Below are 19,451 nucleotides of genomic sequence, written 5' to 3'. Positions count from 1 at the left end.
GACGGCTGCAGGCAACCAGATCATCCTCCACAGATTAACCTACAATATTTTACAATGTTTACTGTTTGCAACATCTCACTTTTAGGTGGTAACAGCTGGTGACCCCTCGATGACCCCACAGAGAGTTTTTGTGCTGTTGTACAGTCTTTAAACTTCAGTCTGGTAGGACTTCTCAACACTGGATGAATTTAATAATATTAGAAAGGTTTAGTCTGGACTGACACAAAGAGCTGAAACTAAAGAGAAATAAGCCTTTGGTTTCTTTTTGAGCTGCTTTATCAAATGCCACCACTGAGCCCTGTTAGAAATGGGGCGCGCCTGATAAAATCCGCTTTCATATTCATTGGCAGGCAAAGTCGTAACTGAAACTAAAATCTGATAAAATGTCCAGGCCTAATCAGCACCACCATTCGTCCTGCATATTTGACGGCATGAAGGAGAATTCTGCGTTCAGATCCCCAAAATCAAGCTTTGATTTAAAGGCAGTAAAATGTTGGAAAAATTGAGCCGAAAAAACCCGAACACGTGATCATCATGTTCAGACAGTATTTTTTTTTTTAAATCACATTTCGTCATAGTTACAATAATTAGCGTCATGATCATTATCAGCTTCATAAATAGATCAGTTGATTTTTCATACAGTTAGAAGTCATATCGCAGCGTTTATGTACAGATTTAAACATTGCAAACAAAAAGCTCCAGCCGAGTCCCTGTCCAGCACATAGACCAATCCCAGTGGATCAGGTTAGTGCCATCTTTGAAGCAAAAGTGGAAAAAAAAAAAAAGATCTGATTGTGGTGCAGCTCAACTGCTAAGTGATCATTTTGGGGGAATTTTCAGTTGCTTAACGTTTGGTTTAAACACCCTTGAGCTTAAGATTTGAAAATCCTTAAAGCTGCACCAGAAACAGCTCGAGTTTTCCTCCCACATGTTGACATTTTAAACTCCTAACATCAGACGGTGCTGGATATGTGCTGCAGTGTACCCAAAAAAAACAAAAAAAAGCAGTGATATACAGGCAGTTATAACATAAAACACAAAATCTGTTACAAGCATAATGTCCAGGATATAATCACAGCCCAGTTAGATGGAGCTAGCCTGGGGCAGAGTATAATCCAGGGCATAGTCAGGGCCCAGGGCCAGAGTCCAGAAGAAACAAAGGCAAAGCAAAAGGGAAGTGTCTGTCACTTCCTGTCAGATTTCACGAAACAGAAATAAATGCAACGATACAGTCAAAGTCAGTGAACATTATAGAGCAGGAAATAGACCCACCCTGCAGAAAAGCAAAAAAACCCTGAAAACTGTCTTTGTTGTGTGCCATTTGGTGACTCCGGTAAAGAGGGAAGTATTCACAAACTGATAATAGTGCAAGAAATGTTAGAGCTCTTTTCATCCAGGATATAGACACAGACCACACCAAGGCAGTCATTTAGCTTTTGTTGAACCATTGTGGATCCCAGGCTGCGTCACGCTAATTAAAGCTGTGCAGATTTTTCCTTGTCCAGCTATTACTGATTGCTGTTTGTCATCAATGATGTTTTTAAACCAGGTTTTATCCAGAGTAACCCGACTAAAACAAAGGGAAACATAATCACCAAATCTGCTGTTTTAATATTTTAGCATTTCAGTTTTTATTTCTCGGAGATGTTATTTTGAATAAAAGCCATCGAAACACAGAAACACGGTCACACTAGGTTCGACAAAAGAAACTGTGTCTGAAAATCCAGCTAATAGTCTAAGCCTGGATCCCTTTGCCATCCCTGATGAATTTTAATGACTGTTCTGGTGGCAGGCGCTGAAACACACGGGAGACCATTTTGCATCCTAAAGTGTATAAAAAGCAATAAATAAAGGCCGGGACGCAAAATAGCTGCACAGAGAACCTGTGACGCCTAAGACATTTCACACTGTGAACTCCTGGACGTAGCCACAGCCCAACACAGACAGATAAAGCAACTCTTAATTAATCTAAGGACACAATCAGTTAACGTGTGACACCAGCTGACAGATTAACAGGAAGTTTAACGTGAACATTTGTAGGTAGTCTTTAAGGTACAGGCATTTATTTTTTCTGGTGGTTATGTTAAATCTGTTAAAGCAAACAAGCTTTCCTATGGAATGAAGTTCTTTTAGAAAAACACTTAATAAGAAGTGTTTTTTTTTTTTTAGTGTCATCACAGTTTCACTATAACGTGTAAAACTTGAGTTTCACCAAAGAAAAGGTGATTAAAGCTGCAACAGCTGGTGGATTATCGCTCATTCTCTGGTTGAAACTGCTTAAAAAGTCCAAAGTAAGTATTTTATTTTGAAAGCTCAGTTGCTGACAAACAGCTAGCCTCGTACTACTTTCCTGGCCTAGTTTCTGTGGTGTCTTTGACGTCATTCACCTCAGAGTCTACGGTCTGCTCTGGAGGTCTGTTGGTGGTTAGATGGTCGTAGCCACTGATATAAAAGTCAGAAGTGAACACATCTGGACGAGAGTTTGAACGACATAGAGGACACCACAACAGAGACCTGACCACCATGCAGGCAGGAAAGACAAGGCAGTGGCGAACTGAACTTTCAGAATAAAATATGCAAATACTGCATCTTTTAATTTGGGGGGGTGGGGGTACTCAGGTGTCATGATGACCTCATAAAAATCTTACATTTGGTTCCCTAAGAAGATCAAAAAGGTCAGCTGACAGCATAGACATAGCCCACATACTCAGTAATGTGCGATTCGTTAGCAGACGGGACATAATCAGATCACAACAGAGTTACTGCATACAGGAACCAATGTCAGTCATTTAGGATAAGCGTCCTTCAGGATATAGCCAGGCCCTGACAGACAGACAGAGTGTTAAGACATAAAGTAGAAACCAGTGAAAGCAAAGATTTACAGACAACAGAAAGCACGAGTCTGTTATAATGTGACCACTGCAGGTCGTAGCCAGGACTCAGAGCAAACTGAGCAGTGCGCTCTAATGACAGTACATTCAACATAGACGTACATGAGTTGAGGCCAGCTTTTAATATCCTCAGTGTTTCCATTCAGTGTCTTCTTCTACGCCTTTAAAAAGTACTGCTTCCTCCAGGCTGAAAAGCATGACATGGACATTATTTCAGCATTTAGTCACAACCCAGGCTGAAATGGTGAAAACATAACAGCTTCAGGCAGTAGTCAGAGCCTACAGCAGGTCTTAGCGCAGAGATGGGGTAAGGAAGAAAACTTGGTTCCAGGTGTTAGCCTGAGTCTGGCTGACACCTTCCAGCTGAGGTGAATGGTAGTGGTGAGATGGAAGTGACTGCATGGATTAATCCAGGTGATAGCCTCATCCTGACCCAGCAGCACTGCTACCGGGACTGCTCTCTTTACTGAGACGAACTAATTCCTGGGACAACAGCTCCAGGTCCTGCAGAAAACAGAAAGAAAATGTTTATATATCAACAGCTTTACAGCCCATCTCTGAAACAGCAGCACCCGTTTTTGGATAAAATCTTACTCTGAACATGAAGACCAGGAGATACGATGTAATCTTTTATCATTTAATTCATCTGCAGCTAAAAGAAAATAACAGCAGAGCCCAGACTATAGTCTGTATCACAAAAGTGAATTATTACAAACCTATAAGCTATAAATTTGTAAACTCAGTAATTGAAATGATTTCAAGCAAGTGCCTCAAGTAAAACATCATTTTGTAATTTACAACATCTGTTACTAACAGCTGCAGTACGCAAGTACTTAATAAGACACATTTCATGGAAAAAGGTTGTTCCATGATTAAAGCCACTGATCTGTGCTTGAAGGCTCTGAAAACTGAATTTTCTCTCAGCTGATTGATCAGATATGTAGCCATTTTATTTTGAATGGGATGTGGCTGCACTGGTCAGCAGAAAACGATTTTTCAAAATAAAATGTTGACAAATGGGACATTTAAAGTCAATTCTTTGAATTTCTCCCCCTAAACCAGTGGTTCCCAAACTTTTCTTTCGCTAGGCCCCTCTTTGTTTTACAAGAAAAATGCCCCCCCCCCCCCAAGAAAAAAACAAAACACGTCCTCCAACCACACACGCCCATATTTTGCTCCACTGCGGTTTATTTCACACCTCAAATATTTACTAAACAATTAAGCAAATACAAGTAATCTGCAGGTAGTAAGAAAATAAACTACAAACTCTTTTACGTTGCGTCCGCACCTACACGGGTATTTTTGAAAACGCAGCCGTTTCGTCCACGTAAACGGCGTTTCGAATCACCGAAAACGGAGATTTTTTTAAAACTCCTTTTTTCCGTTTATGTGTGGACGAGGAATACAGAGTTCGTCACGCAGCGTCAAAGGTATGACCCTTTTTTCACGTCATGCTGTGGCCACGTTATTGTTTACATGAGATGAATAGCAGATAGAGACAAAATACTGTTAATCTGACTGTCTGCAGGTTTTACAGGCTTACATACACACACAGTTACTGTCCCTCCATTTACAAAGGCAGAGGTGTCACGGTGTGATTATTTTGCGTGTAGTTGTTTTTTTCCTGTGTAATAATATTCAGTATTACTATCAAATCAAAAAATGCCTCTCTGTGCAAAATGGGTTCAAAAACAAACAGCTGTGGGATCCTGTTTGTCTGTGATTTGAACCGGGGGAACAAATTACGGCAGGATCAGCCTGATGTTATTTGTATCCCGCTGTAACTTTACTGTATAAAGAGCAAACATCTCTAAACTGTCAGGAGTAGGGATGGGTACCGGTGCCCGAAGAGGAGAGTCCTGGCCCCTAGCCCTGCCAGTATAGCAGAAATGATGAGGATGATGATGCAGCAGCAGCCGTTCTTCTCTGCGTGAGTAGCTTAATGTTGTTCGTGTGTAATTTACGTTGAGTAGGCTAACCACGTTATTACATTAATGCATGTAAGGTGAACTAGCAAACATCATCATAGCTACATGCGGCTGTCTTCTTGTTTGATGGCAGATACTCCCTTCACCCTGGCTAAAAAGGCTAAAATGACCAAAGAAAAAGTGGAAAACAGCTAAACATGAGAGGTTTTGGATAAAGTTTGTGTTTTTTTCCATTGTTTAAGCTTCCAGCCAAGAGTGATACCATATATGCCCCATAGCTGCAGAAAAGGCTAACATTGTTATCTTTTTACAAAAAACCAGCTGAACATGAGAGGTTTTTGGACCAATTTTGTGTTCTCCATTCTTTAAGCACCGGTTTGAGCACCGTTTGAGCACCGGCACCGTTTCAAAAGTACCGGTTTGGCACCGGTATCGGATAAAACCTAAACGATACCCATCCCTAGTCCGGAGCAGTTAGTCATTACAACAAGTGTTTGTGAACTAAAAGCCAAGAATGTGGGATCCTGTTTGTCCGTGATTTGAAGAGCCCAGCGCTGCTCCCGATGAAGGGAAAACCAATTCTGCAGGGAGACCTACTTTGGCACTTGTGCAGGTGAAACCAAAGGGAAGATGCTTCACCATATTTTCTAGTCTTTGTCTTGGAAGGAAGCTGGTTTGGAAACATATTCAGCGATGCTTCATCTCCTGCTTTGCGTCCGTGTGGAGCCCCGTCAAAAACCTGTCCATTACGCTAGCAGTGTCCAAGCGTTTTTGTTTTTTTTCCCCTTTTCATGCCACGCCCCCCTTGCAATGGCTCTGCGCCCCCCCTAGGGGGCGGGCCCCACACTTTGGGAAGCTCTGCCCTAAACCAACTCGCTCTCTAAAAACTGATCTTAGATGCAGCAGACTTATGGGGGGTTGGGCTTCACCTGGCCGAATTTTTCGATTACTTTTTGAAGTCGTCCTTGGCTGTGCATCTTTCTCCTGTTTGTGCTCTCGTTTCTAATCCAACACACAACATCTGCTTCCTCCGTTTTTGTCGGAACTGTAAGCTGGCAAACAGCTGGCAGATAGATTACAGCCACCTTGTGGTGGTAGTGGTACACTACATGCACAAGACAGATCGGACAGATGTCCGTAAAAACGTAAATTTTTTTTATATTTTATGACAAACTTGTTTTTGCGTAAGGTTAAGCTTTGTAAGCTATTTTATTTTTATTCAAAAACCATGAACATCCCCATTTATGGCTGATTTAGACTTCTGAGCGAATCTTTGTACAACTTCACCGTGTGTGTGTGTGTGTGTGTGTGTGTGTGTGTGTGTGTGTGTGTGTGTGTGTGTGTGTGTTCCAGCCACGATAGAAAAAAAGAATATGTCAGGACTTTTCCCCCCATTTTTTTCTTGTAGTGTGTTTTTTGTTTCTTTTTCAAAGTCAAACGTGTTTGTCCCTGAAGTGTTTCCACATCTTTGGACTTTACCTCACGCCTGATGCTTTCAACGATCTCCCTCTAGGAAGATCTGACACTTGAAAGAGCGATGATTATTCCTTATGCTGAGACAATGATTGATATTCTCTCAGTGATTCATTCAAACCTGCGGTGAAATGCTATATGAGGAAAAAGCATAGGAGGAATCAATGTTACGGAACAGGCCAATCACAGCAGTTGCGTTGACGTGGCGTGCTGTTAGATTTTCATCAAAGCGCCCGTATGCACAGCACAGATTGCTACACTTGCTGTTACTGCGTGTGTGTAATTGTTTGTGTGAGATAAAAGCGAGTGGTAGACCATGGACATTCGCTGTTTTGGCGATGACCTCGCACTGGGGCAAAGTGGTTTGGATGAGAACCATCAACTCCAAGTCTGAGCTGATGGTTCTTAGCTGGAAAAGGGTGGAGTGACCACATAAAGAAACCCACAAGGCTGATGGTCTCCGTGTGTGTACATTACCTTAATGAAACTGTACATACATTGTTTACGTGTTTCATCTTCAGTCTTTTATTAAGTGTTTATTGATGTTTCTATCAGATTTCTTTCAGCTGTATTAATTAATCATTCTCAGTAATGAGATCAATGAAGATTTCCTGGACAAAGATGAATGCAGCAAACTGATGGATTAGCAGATTAAAAATTAATAATAAGACCTGTGGAAACACTTCAATCAGTCTCAGCCAATCTGAAAAAACATTGTTTAGCCACCTGTGAAACTTCCAGGCTGTTCTTTCTGCTGTTATTGGTCTAAACAGTCAAGTCGGTGAAGATGAAAATCATCCACCCTGTGTGTGTTTGAATCGGTAATTTAAAGGATATTTTATAGAACTAAACCCTCACCCCATGGAAACTGTCCATGTAGCATGTTGGTGTGGACCGTTACCTTCTGCAGGTGCATGTTCTTGGTGAGCTGCTCCTCCAACATGTGCTGCAGCTTCTTGTTCATCTCCCTCAGATTCTCGTCTCCTGGTTTCACCAGCTCTCTTAGGACCGAACCCAGACCTCCCCGGTCTCCCTGAGAGCCTCCGTGACCTCCGACTGTGCTCCCCGACACATCTGAGCAGAAAAGCAAAGACGCGAGATTCAACAGAGATTCGTTTTAAAAGAAACATGCTGGTCAAACGGCCCGAAGAAAACACCAGAAGCAGTCACAACAGGGAAATAAGGAGATAAGAACAAGGAGATGAAGAGGAGGGTGAGGAGTGGAAACAGGAGGTTTGTTTGTTTTGGTGTTTTCCTTTATTTCTAACCAAACGTTGCACACAAAAACACAGAGGTGAAGCTCGCCACCAATCATGGAAACAGACATTAAAAACTGACTCTAACGGTAAGAAAACACAGCGTGGCTAACATTAGCAGTGCTAATAGTACCAGCAGGCTCACCTGCTTGGTTACACACCGCTTGAATAGTTACGTCTGTATTTACTCGAGCACAGCAGACACACAGCCATTTATGTTCTACATCAAAAATCTTCCCACGCTGCTAGTTTGCAACACAGATCATGGACATTATCTACGAGGTCTGTGGTGCAGGACACTCTGGGTAGTTACAGGTGGCTTTGAACATTTCGTTTTTGGTAGCCGAGTCAGCTAACCCCGTCATCAATCATCGGCAGCTCATCTATTCGATGTGTTTCCTATCATCACAATAAATCGTTTATACGGTTTACTGGGGTGACTCTGTCATCCCTCCAAAGCTGTTTCACCCAGATTCTGGCGATCACAATATCAGTGAGTCATCATCTCGCCAGGAGCTGCCGAGAAGCCCTCAAGCAAGGCACCGCCCACTCAACTGCTCCTCGTATCATGCTGGAAACTCTGCAGCTGGTTAAACGGACTGCAGCGCGCTCAGTCAGCTTTTCAAGACAAGTTTTAAACAAATGTAAATGAACACTGAATGTAAAGCATATAACTGTGTGTGCGAGTGCTTTTCTAACGAGTGCAGTTTGAAATATTCACACACACACAGACAGTCCAGCCTTTAGAGAAGCAGCTCCGCTCTCAGTTTTACTGCCCATTAGATTTACCATCATTACTGCGTTAATGGGAGTGGAATGGAGAGACAGAGGAGGGCTGAAGCAGTCAAACATGAAATTGAAAACAGCAGGAGAGAAAGGACAGCGTGAGGCAGCGGGACGAGGGGGGGAGGGATGGAGGAAAGGTAACTATTTATACAGCACATTTCCCACAGAGTCGTTCAAAGAGTTTTACACTGAGGGGAGCGAGAGGATTAACATGAGAAGCTGCTTTTTGTTTACTTCTGTTTAAAATCCAAACCTGCCACGTTTCAGTCCATCTGCAGTTCACACTCAGACTGCACGATTGTTCAGATTGTTCTATTTTACGGCTTTAATTTGATTTTTTTACCACAGAAATCAAAGCCACAAAAATAAGGCACACAATATCTATCATATCCTTCTGCAGCAGCGACCAACTTTCTAATTCATTCTAAAGAGCCACATTTATTACAACACAAGCTGAAATCAGTCGCTTGAAGTGGACCTCTGCACCTCTTACACCTGTGCGGTGAACACTGGTGCTCCTCAGGTGAGTCAAAATCTGGCAAATGGTCCAGGTGTGACCAAACAAAGTGTATGTGAGGCCAGGAATGATGACCTTGAACATAACTTCAGCCAGACGAGGAGGATGATACTTAATTGAAAAATAAGTCTGCTGATAGCTGAACAAGTTATTAAAAACACTTCACACACGGCAGCGTCACCTTTTGAAGACGGACGAGCGGATAAATATAGCAGCGGTGAAACATCAAAGACGTACAAATGTATTTACAGAGACGTGGGAAAGTGAAAATCACTCAGACCAACGAGTTTCTCCGTCCTGACATCCGTCCAGCACGAACTTCTCTCCGTCGAGTTGCAGTGGAAACGGCTCGGCACGAGCGGCACATGAAAGTGTTAAGCACGCCTGTTTTTTCCACCGCTTGTTCCTGTTTTCTCCAAACACAAAGAGTCCATGTAAACCTGAGCGCAGGTAAGTGAAGCGGCAGATTAAAGTGGTTCTAATTAAGTGTCACTGTCAGATAAACGACGTGCTGAGCTGGCTAACTTTCTGCTGACTGACGCACTTTAAGTACCTCAGAGTTTGGATTAGCACTTTGCACCAGCGACTCTTCTCTCAGTTTTACCACTGAGACGAGGATTATTTCAAAGACATATTAAATAACCGTTTTGTACCTCGGTCTGTTAAATGTTCCAAAACACTAAAAATGAAGATAATCAGCATTTTAAAGAAAATCTTTTTCTTTTTTTCTTTGAACTACATCACACTCCTACCTGGTGCTTACTTTACAGATCATAAAGCAGAAAAAGAGCCCGGAGTCGTTTAGCAATGGTGATGTCATAAAGTTTGTGAGGACAGCATTTCCAGCTCCGGTGTTTACAAAACTGTAGCAGCAAACAGAGTATCGATAGATATCATATCCATTTCCAGCTCCATGTTTTTAGTCTTAGGCTCAACTAAAGTAGCTTTTCGTGACTCACAGTTAAAGATGAGATGACCATGTTAACGCTCAGCTCTCAGTGACAATATACAGACCCAAAATCACCACACCTCACACCTGTGAGCATCGAGCACGGCTCCACAGAAGAAAAAAGCTGAAATGTAGCTAGCTAGGTCAGGAGCTAACTATTATTAATAATGCTGAGTCACAGAGTGGATGTCCACAGCAGTCCTGACATGACATTCATGGCTGTTTCCCATGAATTGGGACTCGACACCACATCTCCACTTTCTGACCACTCCTGCCTGCACACACGTTCATGACGCCAACAGCCGTCTTTGACATGTCTTTGCCTTTTTTGCTAAAAGAAATGTTCCTGGTCTGTGGTTGAAACAAAAACTGAATCACAGATGCTCCATAACTAACTACAGTTAAGTTCCAGATGTTTCTGTGAGGAGATGAAACGATTTCTCACCTCTGCGGCTGTCCATCACGTACGTCTCTATGATGGCGCTCTTTCTGCAGATGTCTTCAGCCATCGATGAACAGCTCACCTCCAGATGTTTCACCTGAAACAGACAAAAAACACAATTAGTATTCACTGATGTCACAATGTGTTTATGTAACAACAAACTAAGTCCTTTCTTTAGCATCATTAAACCTGAAACAACTTATTAATATTTAAGTGATTAATAAAGTTCTGCTGAATTATCCACTGGCCTCACAGTGCTACTATACAAACTACCTAAATATTAAACAGACATTAATAATGCATCTAAAAATACAAACCTGCATCTAAAAACAGGACAGACGTTTTACTGTTGACTCGAATAACAAAGAGAAGCATTAAAGCCTCTAAAAGGCACAAGTGAGGCGTTAAATCAGGACGTGGAGAATGTTCTGCTTTCTCTGTTAGTTTTCCACTCCTGTGTCATGTGCTTAGGACTTCAGGAACAGGACATATAGTTTGCTTTCTGGTTTAGCCAAAGACTCCTCACCTTCTCCTCCAGCATCCATTTCTCCTGCTGAACCTCAGCGAGCCGCTGGAACAGCTCTCCGACCTCATCATCGGATAATTCGGCGGGGCGCTGAGACTGAGGGCTGCCTCCTCCGGACTGACAGACACACACAGAGGCTTCAGTTAATGTGAAAGCTCTGCTGCCTTGCTTTATAGCACTTCAGAGCTCATTCAAACCCAGAAGCTCATTATGCAACCAAGAGGGAATTCGTCACATTATTGGACACGTCACAGGGAAGAGTCCTAAAGAATCGGATGAGGTTGAGGCTGCCTTATCGTTAACAGTTTATTTGTAAAGAAAAAGTACTGAAGCTGTGTCTGATGTACTGCACATGTGTGGAACGCCAGGACTGAAATAACAACACTTTTATAACCACTCTTTTAAGTTGGGTTAAACACACTGGCCAGAATCATCAGGAAAACAGACACAATAATGTTTGGTAATAGACTCGTCGCTGTAACTGCTTTTTCTGTGTTTAATCAAACTCAAAAGCTGATCATTCGCTGTATCTCAGAGGTTACAGTGTCTGATGTGCAGCTTCCTGCTGGTACAGTCAGGTGCTAATGGCAGGACAGTGAAGCCAAACTACAGACGTCTTAAAAAAAAAAAAACTTATGGTGCCACATGAGGAGACTCTCAAATGCAACTGTGAGAGTGTCGTATTTCCACCTGAGAAAAGGTTTCTAAGACAGAATTTCTCCTCTTCCATTATGGAGGCATGTGAGCTATTTGATAAGAGAGCTTATTAGCAGATTTACACGTTGGTCAATCAATAAAGTTGTTCCTCTTCTCTTAAGTGTTCCTGGAGTTCCTGCATTGTGAATCGTTTCATCCTCTCTATGCATCTTGGAAGCAGGTGAAGTTGTGCCAGAAGCTTTTGCTGCCTTTCACAGGCTTGCTAACATGAACATTACCTCAGTTGTGTGCGAGAGGATCAAACTGCTGCCACAGTCTGTTCTGCTTTTACACTTCGGTACAGCAGCTGCTATCACAGTTTGGGTTCAAGATAATAAGCAGACTTTGTAGTCTCGCGTGTTAAACTCTGCTGAGCCGAACTTTAAAGTCGGATGGAAACAAGCGAAAAAAGTCATCATCATCAGCCCACTGAGATCTATATGTCTGAATGCACACAAAAGCATTCAGTTTGTAGTTTCTCATTAAAATTTAAAGTGTGGACCAAAACAGGACCTTTGAAGCACGCTGAGGCTTTAATCATCACAGAGGTGTCTGATGGGAAAGGACATCATCAAACCCTCTTTTCTCTCATGTGATGCTGTTGCTAATAACAACCGCATCACCACAGTAAACTGAAGTGATGGAGGACTCTGCAGTGTCATGTTTTGACAGAAACACTCATCGACATACAGAGAGTCTGTCAGCTCTATTTACAGTGTTTCTATCAATAGAAACACACACACACACACACACACACACACACACACACACACACACACACACACACACCACTGACAGAGATAAATATGGCACCAGGAACTTTAAAGATAAATCAGTTGTAAAACGTAATAAAAGAACAAAAGAGAGGATGACGGGATGTTACAGTTAAATCTGTCTTTCAATACAACCTGGAGGTCAGAGGTCGTGATTTGACCTGACACAGAGCTAAGAGGTCAGGAGCAGAAGCTTGTTTAGCTTTCACTGAATACACTAAAAACACTAATTAATCCACTTTTAACATGACAGTTTTTATCTGTCGAGGTTTCAAACTGTGACTTTTTCTTACATTTAGTTTTAACACAGCTTTAATAAATACCACTGTTTACATTTTAATGTGATGAAAGCGCACAGCCGGTCAGAGCTATTCTCCATTATTCTGCCAAATTAATTTTCTGCTTCACTTTCCTAAAGCCTGAAGTATTCAAACAAAAAGGCAAAAGTTATCAGAAGGTTCTGAGAGCAGCTCCATAAAAACCTGTTTAAAATCCTACTCTTGGGCATATTCACACAGCTTCCAGCATGGCTGAAATTTTACATCACATTAACTGAACTTTGAGTTGAACCTGGGTCTTTGCAGGAAATGGTCCAGAGGTGAACAAGAAGATGGCCTTGAATGTGAACATATTTTAATCACACATTTTACTCAGTTTATTATTGTAGAAGGTTAAAAAAAAAAAACCTCAGATGTTAACCTTTTATAGCTGTTGCTATGAAAACAATGTGTCCTTCCAACAGCATTAGTTTGTAGCTGCAGACACAAAGTAGCACTTCAATTAAACCTTCATCTGAAATTGAGATTTCTTCAACTTGCCTGAGGTTTTGTGTAAGCACTCAATGTGTGCTCCAGTAGCTGAACAGCAGAGAAGTCGTATCCAGTAAAGCCTTTAATGATGCGTAAATCTGTCACAAAGTAACATCAGCAAACTGCAGCTGGAGCATTAAAAGGCCCATCAGAAAATTTTCCTTTCACTGTTTCCTCAATCAGTCGATCTGTGATCTCGCTCACGGCTGAATCCAGAGCCGGCCGGAATCTCCACATCCTGAAGACGATCCAGCTGCTGTTGCTGGTCATGTATGAAGTACTGATGGAACGTTTTCAGCATTTTCAGGCGTTCAGCCAGAACGCCATTCTGGCTTAAGCAGCTGCTGACTCCAGGCTGACAGGACATATTCTCAGATGTTCATGTTTGTGTTTGGATTTTGAGATTCATGATGTTGATCACATTTCAGCCATAAACCACCATCAGTACAATGAAAAATAAATAAATAATAACGTGAGATATTGAACCAGACGAGGTCCAAACACCAGTCAACAGAGAGAACAGATGAGTGCATGGCAGCCATTCAAACGCACCATGATCAGGCAAACTGAAAAACACTGCCTGCTCTGTAAGTTGGAGCTGAGTGTGCTGGCTGGGATAATGTCCACACCAAAGCCTGAAGTGTCACAGACATCAAGCTCTGTGTTTAAGGTGGCGAGGAGCTCCACCCACCTTATTCTGATTGGTCGACTGAGACTCCTTCATCATGTCTTTGTAGGAGAAGGAGGACACGGAGGACGAGTCTCCGGTCTGCTGAGTTCGACTGGGACTGTTGATCTCTGACAGAACTAGCTCCTCCAAACCTGAAAGAACAACAATTTCACTCTAAGCATCAGGACATATTCACCTCTTTAAAGCTGCAGTCCACCCCAGACAAACTCTAAATCCCCCAGCTGTTTGACAAAGACTTTTACTTCAACTGCCTTTAATACGTAGCCTTTTACTTTGAGTCTGTTCAGTCCTGTGAGAAATTAAGAACACTCCATGTTTCAGTAGCTCGTAGAAACACTTTTAGCAGCATCTATATGACTTCATCAGTCTCTCACATCACTGGGGAAGAATTTTGGCCCACTCAACCTTGCTTCAGTTCATTGAGGTTTGTGGGCGTTCATGTTCGCACAACTGTCTTAAGGTCCTGACAGAGCATTATAATCCGGCTGAGGTCTGGACATGGACTGGAGCATTGCAACATCTTGATTCTTTTCTTCTTCAGTGTGCTTAAAGCAGGACACTGTTCAAAGCACAGCAGTAACATAAGGTCTATTTATGGCAATAAATGATCCCTTTAAGCAGTGGATTGGTGAATATACCTTTTAAGAGAGCATACGTTCTTTGAAAGCAGAAAGCCGTCTCTTTAGAATTGCAAACATCCCTTAAAGACAGTAAGTTGTCTATTAAAACGTACACTGCCCCTTTAAGACTGTTGTTTGAAAGTGGCAAGTTGCCGTTTATGGCAGAAAACTGTCTTTAAAAACACCACAGTGTTTCTGTAAGATACTGGACCACCATGTTAAGCATGTGGACAGTCCATTTAAAGACCAAGACTATTCCTTTTAGTATATGAACATCATTTTAAAGCCTCCTGTTCATATAAGACCTATTTATGGCAATAAAGGCTGTTATTGCTTTCAGAAAGCAAACTGCTCTGTTAAGCTGCTGGACTGTCAAACAATCTTTTTAAAAAAATGTGGACATCCTTTTAAAGCAGCAAGCCGTTTCTGTAGGAATGCAAACAGCCCTTTAAGGCAGTAAGCTGCCCATTTAAATGTGGGCTGTTCCTGTAAGAGTGTGATTGTTGCTTTGAGGTAGTAAGCTGTCTGTTTACGGCAGTGAAACTGTGTTTTTAAAGCAGCAAGTTGTCCAAGTAAGACAGCAGTGAGAGAACTGTCCCTTTAAAGGACAAAGTCACTCCTTTAAGGATGTCCTTTTAAGGCAACTGGCCGACCCTTCAGGCTGTCCCTTTATTGTCCAAGGCAATGAACTGTCTCTATAAGACATCCCACTTTACCATTAAGACCGTGGACTGTCACTTTTAAAGCAGCACGCTGTCCTGTTAAAACGACAAACTGCCCCTTTAAGGCACTGGGACGTCCCTATAAGGCAGGTACTGGGAGAGATGGATAAGTAGCTACTTTAAAATGTCTGATTCTCAGGTTTGTGCAGAAGAGGCTTTTAAACATTCAGCACTGCTCATAGATTATACATGAAGCTCAGAACTACCCTGCACCGCTCCAACTGAGAGTGTGTGTGTGTTTGTGTGTGACAACAGAGAGTCTGCTAAATAAGCACCAGAGAATAAGAAAATATGCAATAAAAGAATAACATTTAAATAATATTAAGTGGAAAAAGTTAAAACTTTCAAAATTTCATTTGATGCAGGTGTGGGCAAGAAGTGTTTTGGTTGTGTGTGTATTTGCTTGTGTTTTGCCAGCAGACGCCAGTGTGTCCAGCTCAGCTCTGGGAACCAGAGCGCTCCATTAAATATTAAGCAGGAGGTTCCGGACTGAGCCAGAACCTCCTGACGCAGGGCTAGCATGCCGCTTATTATCGGACTGGTCACGTTACAATCACATCTTGGCCTCACACACACACACACACACACACACACACACACACACACACACACACACACACACACACACACACAAAACTGCTGTCTCTCCTTCCTGGAGTATTTAAATGGGAGCACCATCCTGTTCGGGGATTTACGTCCTCTACCTCTAAGTTTCAGAGTCCCGTCAGGTTCAGCTTTATGGAGCTCTAAGTGTGCAGCAATCGATAACCTGCAGAAACATGCAGTGCTAATGTCTACAGATTACTCGAGAGAGGAACAGAGTTTCCCATCCAGAGCACATCACACCAGGTGTTTTACAGGACATGAAACTGGTTTTAAAATGCCCAGCTCTTCCAGGATAAGTGGGTCGCCTGCTTTAGACACAGACTGATTGCCATCCAGGGCTCCAGCCTCCAGCACAGATGCTGATGATCATGGATGAACTTGTGCTGCATGAGCACAAGGCTCTTGGCTCATTGGTTGGAGGCATGATTGTGACAAGTGTATCATCGAGCAAAAGCTTGGACCACTGTTACTGAAACGACACCTAATAACTGTGACATGACTTCAGGTATGGTGTCAACATGTTTCATGCTTCTCATATACCCTGTGTTTGTGAATGTTTCGTCAGCAGCAGACGTCAGCATAATCTTGTACATTGTGTCCTGAGGCATCTCTGTGATGACTTTTAGTTTTTTTACTGGAACGTTTTTAACAATTACAGGCATAAATCAGGACAAACCTACGTAGACTCATTTTTAAAAAGCTATTATTAGAATTTATCAAATCGTCATCAAAAACCTTATTTACACCAAGGGGGCAGTTTTTTCCTTTCAAAACATCCTGAGCCTGGAGGCATACAATAATGTTGAAGTCTCCATGTAATGTACATGTGTTACTCCACAGAAGACTCACCTTTTAAAACTACGGGCTGCTTACTTAACATCTGTTCTGTGAAAAAGGGCGATTCTGAGCATAATGTGCACATGAAAGAGAATCGGTAACGATAGACAGCAGTGCTATGAACAAAAAAAAATGTACGCACATATCAAGCTCCATAGTTTCCTTTTAAAGTGTACTACAAGGCAGCACAGGAGCACAGTGGTTAGCACGGTCACCTCCCTGTCAGCGAGATGCTCCTGGACTCAAATCCACAGCCACCTTCGGTCTTTCTGTGTGGAGCTTGCACTCTCTCCCTTGCGTGGTTGCAAGTGGACTGGCTCTTGTACAGCACATTTATACTAGGCACAAAGCTTTATACAACATGTCTCATTCACCCATTCACACACACATTCACATATCATTTTTCTATATCCAAGGCCTTTCTATTTAACTTCCACACTCCAACAAATGCATCAGGAGCAACTCAGCAACTACAGTATCTTTGGCACGCAGATCAGAGCAGCCATGGAGAGAACCACCAACCTTACGATTAACAGATGACCTGTTCTACTTCCTGAGCCACAGCCTCCCCGTCACACTGTTTAAGCCTCTAATTGGTTGCCCTGCTAACAGCAACTACCAGAGCAAATAGGTGGGGCTTCTTTCTGGTTTTGTAAATCCTGATGGGAAAATTGACCATTTCACCGAATGAGAGGAAACAGATTAAAGGTTTTCAGACTCTGAAGCTGATGTTGCGTCAGTGGGACTGAAGAATGAACAGACAATACCAGCATTTAACTAAACGTAGGGGCATGCAGACGTGAGGACAGCATCACAGTTCGGGGTGCGTACAGTACCTGTCCTGGTTTTGCTGTTGGTCAGAATCTCCTGGAGCCTCTCCTGCAGTTTGTCTGCTCGCTTCCTCTCCAGCTGCAGCTGCCGCTTCAAATCCTTCAGCTACACACACACACACACACACACACAGGTTTATTTTCTAATTATTATTTTCCATGCACCACTGCTCTCAAATTACTCTGCTAAATATTTTTCCTTTCTCATTGCTATTCAGATTCTCGTCTTGCAGTATCGGTTCATCAGTCTGCGTCTGTCACTCACACAGTCCATCCGTCTCTTTGTCTCTGGCAGCATCAGTCAGATAAACAGTAAACTTACCGCTGCGCTTCCCTTCTTCTCAAGAATCCTCTGACCGTCCACAGTGTCCTTTATCTCCTAAACAAAGAAAGCAGGTCAGAGACATCACTGTCAGTTACTCTGATCGTTCTAGTTCATTTCCAAAGTAAAAACGCCAGAAACATTTCCTGAACTGAGAATTTACTGCTTCTGTTTGTCAGACATTATATTTTCTGACTTTTTCAGGGCATTTTATACTATTAAAAAAAATGCACAATACCAAACATGAACACCTGGGTCCATACTGTAAACGTGCCAGATCTAGCTTAAAATGGACATTTTCATCTGCAGTCACGATTGATGAAATTATTAAACACGAAAAAAACCCCAAACCAGCAAAAACACAGACACCAGCCAGAACCATGTCAAAGTGAAAGCAAGCCTGTAGCTGATTTTAAATCTGCTCAGCAAATTATTTTGGTTCCTTAACATTTTGGCCCACAAATTCTGTGCTGTGATCTGCAGAGCATCGTGCAAACACCAAGCTAAACAGACGCTCGCACCTCCACACAGCATAAAGGGAGGGTGACGCTAAAGGCAGACACTAAAACACATAAGCTGGGTGAATAAACAAAGAGAAGAGTAAACAGATTTTGGTGCTTTTTAAACAGGTCCACAGTTCCTGGGTTCAAAGTGACACATTTGTAAAGGTTAAAAACCTCGGCCTCAAAGGGACCGTCTCCTTTTATCTCTAGCGTGGGCCGCTGCATCAACCATGTAAAGACCTTTCAGAGGACCTGCTCAAAGCTTTGCTGCAGTGCTGCAGACCACTTCAGCTCTGCTGGGAGAAATCCTAGTAAAGGTGATCGGCTTTTTCCATTAGGACTCCTAAACTGTGGAACCGTCTGCCCCTTCACACCAAAATACTCTTTTAAATCTCGTCTTTAAATTTTCTCTTTTAAAAGGCTTTTGTGAATCTTTGGTGTGGCCATGTTTTCGATCCCGTTGTGTCTCCTCATTATTGTTTCTTTTTATCATGTTCTTTGCTTTGTTCTTGTAGAAGTGTTTCACCCTTTATCATCCAAGTATCATACAGTGATAGACTTGTTTTAGAATTCTGAATTTTCTCTCTAGCTCAAAAAAGATGAGCAGCAGCGCTAACGTTAAGCGTACCTACTCAAGTCTCGGCAGAACGGATTTTCCTGCCCGTGTTCAGACAGCAGTGCGTTGTGAATGCTTTGTGATCCCTGAAAAGCTCACCTTGGAATTTTGTCTGTAGCACAAAGGTTACCGGAGTTACAATGATTTAAAGAGCATTCGAAAGGCTAGAAATAAATAAGTAAATGTATTTGTGTATTATTAATTTCTTATTGTAAAATTCTTTGTCATTTATTAAGAAGTGTATGTAAGAAGGGGGAGGGGTGGGGCAGAGACTCATGATTGACAGCTTCTGTGTAGGGGTGGGTGTTGATTATCGATTTATCGATTAAAATCGATTCTAGCTTGGATAACGTGATATCGATTCATTAAAATCCTGAATCGATTTTTAAATATACATTTATTTTGCCCTCAGGTTAAACCTCACAAAATTTAAACAACCATCAAACAGCTAAAACAGTAACTGAGAGCAGGAACACGGATTCTGCACAAAGACGTGAACACAAAGCTCGACCCGCTGACCGATCAGAATCAGCGAGATGTCGCCTTTCTCACCGACACGTCGGGGCTGAAAGCCGACAGCGCGCTGATTCTGATGTTTCAGTGGGTCGAGCTTTGTGTTCACGCCCTTTTTGCTCTAGATTCAAAAGCTGCAGGTTTT

At 42.3% G+C, this 19,451-nt stretch overlaps 1 protein-coding gene across 3 annotated transcripts in view; it reads right to left on the bottom strand.

The window, feature by feature from the left end:
* Positions 1-532: 532 nt before the first annotated feature.
* gripap1 (GRIP1 associated protein 1) overlaps positions 533-19,451 on the bottom strand; it is a 46,049-nt gene continuing 27,130 nt past the window's right edge. For all 3 annotated transcript variants that reach the window (XM_085260959.1, XM_085260960.1, XM_085260961.1), the window contains 7 exons: positions 17,675-17,731; positions 17,359-17,458; positions 13,738-13,868; positions 10,769-10,885; positions 10,246-10,339; positions 7,194-7,366; positions 533-3,395 (listed from right to left, as the gene is read on the bottom strand). In XM_085260959.1, the coding sequence (XP_085117085.1) occupies positions 3,315-3,395; positions 7,194-7,366; positions 10,246-10,339; positions 10,769-10,885; positions 13,738-13,868; positions 17,359-17,458; positions 17,675-17,731 (753 nt within the window). In that variant the 3' untranslated portion in view covers positions 533-3,314. The remainder of the gene's footprint in view (positions 3,396-7,193; positions 7,367-10,245; positions 10,340-10,768; positions 10,886-13,737; positions 13,869-17,358; positions 17,459-17,674; positions 17,732-19,451) is intronic.

The sequence above is a fragment of the Mchenga conophoros genome, linkage group LG20 (genome assembly GCF_057382185.1).
Source record: "Mchenga conophoros isolate Kocher_MC1m ecotype Shallow Benthic linkage group LG20, M_conophoros_male_GT1.1, whole genome shotgun sequence".
Taxonomy (NCBI): Eukaryota; Metazoa; Chordata; class Actinopteri; order Cichliformes; family Cichlidae; genus Mchenga; species Mchenga conophoros.
This window is presented reverse-complemented; position numbering and strand designations above follow the sequence as displayed.